This window comes from Triticum dicoccoides, chromosome 1B, assembly GCF_002162155.2.
Source record: "Triticum dicoccoides isolate Atlit2015 ecotype Zavitan chromosome 1B, WEW_v2.0, whole genome shotgun sequence".
Taxonomy (NCBI): Eukaryota; Viridiplantae; Streptophyta; class Magnoliopsida; order Poales; family Poaceae; genus Triticum; species Triticum dicoccoides.
In genome coordinates, this window is record NC_041381.1 from 606,937,758 (window position 1) to 606,943,798 (window position 6,041).

A 6,041-nucleotide genomic window follows, 5' to 3' on the forward strand; every position below is an offset into this window, starting at 1 on the left:
TTCATTCCCACGAGCTTCTAGTACTAATCATCAAACCGGTTGGTGCATTCCTACCGACAGTCCTCTCCCAGCTGAAACGCGTCTGAAACTGCTGCACCGAACCGGCGAAAAGGAAAGTCCGGCCCGGCCCGACTCTCAGGTCTTAGACACTTTCTCCGCGCACGTTCAGATCCTGGTAAGCAACCACTCACTCAGGGTCTAGTCTAAAACCAGGTCACGACGCAAGGACCACTCGACAGGACAAGGACACGGGCTTGCCTTCTGCTCATCCAGAAACACGCACTGCTTGTTACTACTGCCGTGTAACCCCAAGGAGTGTGTCGACCCAAACGAACGGTGATTTTGTCCATTTAAATCGGCCGTCCGCTCGGCATCCGCCCTGTTTAGAATTTAGGTCTGCGGTGCATCCGATGCGCTAACCCATATTAGCCCCCGTGACCGATTTAACGCCGTTTTTTAAATATATATACACATATATTGCATAGTTTCACGAGCAAACAAAAATAACATAGTTTCGCAACTAAAAGAATTTAGCATAGTTTTACGAGACGAATAAAAATTAATTTGTCTCAAATACATTAAAAAAATGCATATATTGAGATAATCACCTGGCACTCCGTAAGCAAGCATCCCTACTCATCAATGAGATCACCGATCACTCCGTATGCAAGCATCCGTACTCATCAATAAGACCACCGGACACTCAGTAGGCAAGCATTCGTACCCATCAGTGAGATCACCGGGCACTCCGTATGCAAGCATCCGTACTCATCAATAAGATCATCGAGCACTCCGTAAGCATGCATCTGTACTCATCAATGAGATCACTGGGCACTCCATATGCAAGCATCCGTACTCATCAATGAGATCGCCGGGCACTCCATATGCAAGCATTCGGATGGCTGCAATGCATTTCTGATAAGATGAGAAGTCAATCTTTCAAAGGGCATCCTCTTTGCACTCGAAATAATTATCGTATCCCATCACCCCCTCTCTAATACGGTTGAAAAGATGCCTAGTCATACGAAAACGCCGCCGAAATTTCTGATGTTTGAACAGCGGGTTGATTGTGTGAAAATAGTCCTTCCAAAGAAGAAAATGGCCGCTCTCTCAGTTGTGATTCAACGGCGGGAATGTGCCCCGGGATCGAGCCCCGAAACAACGGTCGCTGCCTATTAAGTTGGTCATGGACCAACACGGCAGCCAACATCTCCTCCTCCTCATCGGACGAGGAACCGTCGGAGTTGCACAGGAAATTGTGGAAAAAGAACTCGTCGGCGGAGTACAGTGTGCCTTGAGGCAAACTGTCGAACAACTTACGGACGTCGAGAAAGAAGCTGGCTGACGAAGAGACGAGCGCCTCCCTTGGACCAGGTGGCTGGCCTGGTGGCGTCCGACGAGCATGCCAGCGTCAGTACGGCGGACGGTGTCGGACGAAGGAGCTGGTCAGGGCGGGGAGGTGGCTTCCTGCTTGCGGCAACGTCGGAGTGGGGGTGGGAAGCTGCGGTGCCCCGGCAGCGAGGCGGTGGTGGCGGCGTTGGGGCAGGTGTGTCGGCATGGGCTGCTGGTAGAGGCACCAGAAAATGGGCGACGACGTGGCGGGGCGGGCGTGGTTTTGTTGCCTATATGGGTGGAAGAGGATGGCGAATATGCCACCGACTAGCGGACCAGGAGGAGGAGGAGCAGGGGCACGTCGCGCGCGTCTGCTTCATGTTCGTGCCGACGGAAATAAGGCTCAAAATTAGACCGGGTCAGCAGGCGAACGAAAAGTGGAGACGCGTCCGTATGGGTCGGCGCGTTGGACCGGCTTTTCTGTCCGTCCCGACCCTAGCAGACGCGCGTAGACGAAATGAGTCAGCGTGTTGGAGTTGCTCTAAGTGACGTGGATAAGATTAGTTTAAGGTGTCGCGGCGCCTGAGCCTAACTGACTAACACCATAACCTCGATCTGAGGTACACTATAAGGGCATATACAATGGTGCTATCTTAAAAGTGCTACGTAGGATAAATGATGAGTGGAGAAGAGAGAACTCGTGAGAAAAGTCTTGTCTTCTCTTATTTACGAGAAGGCAAGAGATGATTTCTTAGCACAGTTTGTCTCATCATGTTTTAAGAAATGACAAGTTATTGAAGATAAGACTAAGATATAACTCATTGTAGACATATTTTTTTGTCATCTCTAAAATATATGCAAGACTTAAGATAAGACCGCCTTATCAACCATTCTAAGGGCATGTACAATGGTTGATAATATAGTCTTATTTTAAGTCTTGTATGTGATTCAGAGATGACAAAAAAATATTGTCTATAATAGGTCATCTCTTAGTCTTATCTTCAATAACTAGCAATTCCTAAAAATATGGTGAGACATATTATACTAAAAAATCACCTCTTGTCTTCTCGTAAATAAGAAAAGACAGACCTTTTTTTATAAGTTTTCTTTTCTTCACCTCACCCCTATCATACATGACACTCCTAAGATAGTAACATTGTATATGACCTAAGCCAATAAGGACACGACAGTTATCAGTTAAAGCAAACGATTGAATAAAAGATCGTCTGACTAAGCTGCAGAGGAACGAAAAATACACCAGATTAGCACACTGATCGCCTGGCTAAGTTGCAGAGGCAAGAATAAACAAAAAGGCAGCGGCATCTGGTACCGGGGCGCCTCGTGCCGGGCGACGGCATCCATGCCATGCCATCGCCATTGCCATGCGAACACGAGAAAGCTGGTGTCGGCGCGCGCGCGCCCTGGTCAGACGCCGTGGCCCCGTCGCCGGGAAAAGGCCCGTCCGTGGCCCCGTCGCCGGAAATGGCGGTGACGCGACGCGCGCGCCGGCGATTTGTTTAAGCGCGGGAGCCGTTTTCTCCTTGCTCTGGGGCCGACGTGTGCTGCCGGGCGCCCGACGTGTCAGGCTCGCCGGATTCTCTATGGACACGCAGGTGGCGCGTAGCGGATTCCTCCCCGCCGCGTGTCCCCGCTGCTTCGTGACTTCCATCTCCGCCACGTCCTCGAGCTTAGGCTCTGGGTTTGAATATTGTATTGGGGGAATGGTTTTGCTTTTCGTGGATGGCGATGCGAGTAATCGATGTGATGTGACACACGGAGGGAAATCATGTTCATGTTTGGATGGAGAGATTCTTATATTACCAGATAGATAAATATAGTGGAGTTCAGAACTTGTTCCGGCCACGAGCCACCCACGTGAATATATACGCGATGCTATCGTGCGTCAGTTTTTCTTCTGCAAGACATGCTCCGTTGCAAAGAAAAAATTTCGAAGGCTGGTCTTCTCATGTGTGCGTGTCTCATTCTTTTTTCTTACGTGGGTGCGTGTTCATCTCGCCTTATTTTTCAAAAAATCTTCGCTCCAGTGCCACGAACGAAGGGTGGAGTGATGTTGAAGCGTTGTCGGGAAAATGATGTCCGAAAACGTACACGTTTCACTTTCACCCACTGCCACTGGCTAGTGAGTGAGAGTTGGTGCGTTGATTGTTTTCCTGATGGTCGTTTCACCGGAGGAGAGTGCGCACCATGCGAAATGAATAGTGCCTACGCATGGCAGGCAGATCCTCCTAGGCTCCTATAGTAGCTAGTACAATAGCCACCGCACAACGCACGTATCACCCACGTGCGCGCGCGCCCGACTGAACGTGCCGTCCGGGACGTGTGCCACACCTCAGCCAAGACTCAACACGCTCCGCTGGCTTTCAACAGGTTTTTTAAACGAAACGCATGATCTTCTTTCATGTGGCCGTTCTCGCCGCCGTATGTGAGATCGATCGATCGATCCCTTCAAAGATTCACCGACAATATTAAAAACCACGCTGCTCCTGCAGGAAATGGCCACACGTCCGCAGCCAAAAGTTTTAAAAGCGACACAGTCCATGCGGGTTTGGTCATTGGACACGGCATGATGGGCGCACCGCACCACACCGCACGGGAGACCCACGCCCCAGCCTCACAGCCCATCCATCACCCCGCAGGGGCCCATCGCCCATCCACCCATGATCCATCATACACGCGACGCGAACCCAAAGAGGATAAGACCAGGGGCCGGTCCTGACCGTCCGACCGACCGACCGGAACGGAATCCGGGGAAAAGCCATGTGGGAGCAGGGGAGTGGCCGGCCGCACCGCTTTTCGTGTCACCCTGATTAAACCCCGGACCGTGCCGTGGTGACTCACCGCCACCGGCGCGGCCACGGTGGTGACCGCGGGCGCGCGCATCGGCAGCGAATCGCGCACGCTAAGCCGGGGCGGGTGTCGGTCAAACGGAACCAAACCAAACCGCGCGCGTCCGGACGAAAGCGAGCGGGCGCGCACCGGGCACCGGCGCGCTACGCTATCCGTTCCGTCCCAGCTCTCGGCGCGACCGGACCGGCACGAACCGGCCGCGCGTGCCTGTGGCCCTTTGCCGTGCTGCCCTATATATGCGCGCGCCACCCCGCCGGGGCTCCAAAGGCCAACGACCAGAGCTGCACTCGCAGGGACCAACAACTGCCAGACCAGAGCGTCTTCGTGCCGTCTGAGCAACGGCGCAGGTCGGGAGATCGAGCGGCGGAAGAGGGGACGGGCCGGGCCGCCGGGGTTGAGCTGGTTGCCGAGATGAGCTACAGGATGATGGGCGAGGAGGAGGAGGATGCCTTCGAGGCGTCGTCGTGCGCCTCCTCCGGCGGCGAGTCGGGCGACGAGGGGGACCGGTTCCCAGACGTCGCGGGCGGGCGCCGCCAGTCCGCGCCGCCGCAGGCGCCGCTGAGGCGGATGAACTCGGACAGCATCTACGACATGTCCGGCATGACGGCGCACCTCCCGGCCAAGTAAGTAGCAGTACTCTTATCCGTCGACGACGAACGACGAGCAGAGGCTAACGATCTGGCTGTGCAGGAAGGGGCTGTCGGCGTACTACCAGGGCAAGTCGCAGTCGTTCGCGTGCATGGCGGAGGTGCGGTGCCTGGAGGACCTGCAGAAGAAGGAGAAGCCGCGCGGGCACAAGATGAAGCCCTGCAAGAGCTACGCCGCTCTGGGGGGCATGGCCATGGCCAGGAAGCCGCAGGGCTCCTCCTGCGCCAACCTCGGCCTCCTGGACGCCGGCAACGGCTTCATGGCGCCCCGGAACATCCCCGTCAACGAGGACTGCTACCATCAGTAGGTTCAGGGATGTTTTTCTCGGTTCGTCAGGTCACTTAAAATGTTCCTCTTCTTTGTTCTTGCTCTTCTTCTCCGTGTCCTTGTGCGGGAGCTCTGCTTGTTTGCAGGCGCATTAGTCTGCGAATGATTCATGAGAGGAACTTCTGTGTGAGACAGTTGATATCTTGTGATGTAAATATGGAGTTTGTAACTGTGTACTGCGAATAGGGGAGCAGATCAGGCTGTGCTTCACTTCTGCGGTGTGTATTTTACTTTGTGGCCAGCGCAAAGGATACGGGAGGAACTTGGCTGGAGAGAGGGCTTTCGTCTCCGTTTTCTTTCTATGTTGGATGATCCAAATTCTATATATGTTGGATGATCCAAATTTACAGCGTAGCGCTGCTTCGGGTTTGTAATTCCAGGAGGTACATTTTGCAATGTTTCTCATGATAACTCCACGCTGGGTCACAATTGTTATCAAACTAGATGATACCCCGCGCGTTGCTGCAGGAATTTACAATAAATTATAGGAGGATTTCTGTTATGATAAATAGTGAAACTTATGAGGATAAATATAAATATACTAAACGTTTGAACTTTATGAAAAGTAAGAATATATTGTAGAGTATCTCCATATTTGCGTAATTAGAAGAATGCATCGCCAACAGAAACACTTCAGTGCCCTTGTTTGTCATCAGAATTGTACATCCCTGGGAAGAGCATACATCAGAGCTATATTCTCAACTGAAAAAAATAATATACTGTAGAGTATCTTCATAACCATTTTTTTTGAAAAGAAGGATGACCCCCGGCCTCTGCATCTGGGAGATGCATACGGCCACTTTATTGATTATTCTCGAGGACCTTACAAAGTATTACAACAATGAGCCTGAATCCATCATCTTGGC

At 52.3% G+C, this 6,041-nt stretch overlaps 1 protein-coding gene across 1 annotated transcript; it reads left to right on the forward strand.

Moving 5' to 3' along the window:
- Positions 1-4,284: 4,284 nt before the first annotated feature.
- On the forward strand, positions 4,285-5,477 carry LOC119349064. The gene is made up of 2 exons (XM_037617071.1): positions 4,285-4,823; positions 4,891-5,477. Exons 1-2 carry the CDS (start codon positions 4,612-4,614, stop codon positions 5,153-5,155), a joined length of 477 nt encoding a protein of 158 aa, XP_037472968.1. The 5' UTR covers positions 4,285-4,611; the 3' UTR covers positions 5,156-5,477.
- Positions 5,478-6,041: the final 564 nt, after the last annotated feature.

Coding starts and splice junctions, on each gene's coding strand:
- LOC119349064 (XM_037617071.1), top strand. CDS start 4,612: ATGAGCTACAGGATGATGGGCGAGGAGGAGGAGGATGCCTTCGAGGCG. Junction 4,824..4,890: donor ACGGCGCACCTCCCGGCCAA/GTAAGTAGCAGT, acceptor CTGGCTGTGCAG/GAAGGGGCTGTCGGCGTACT.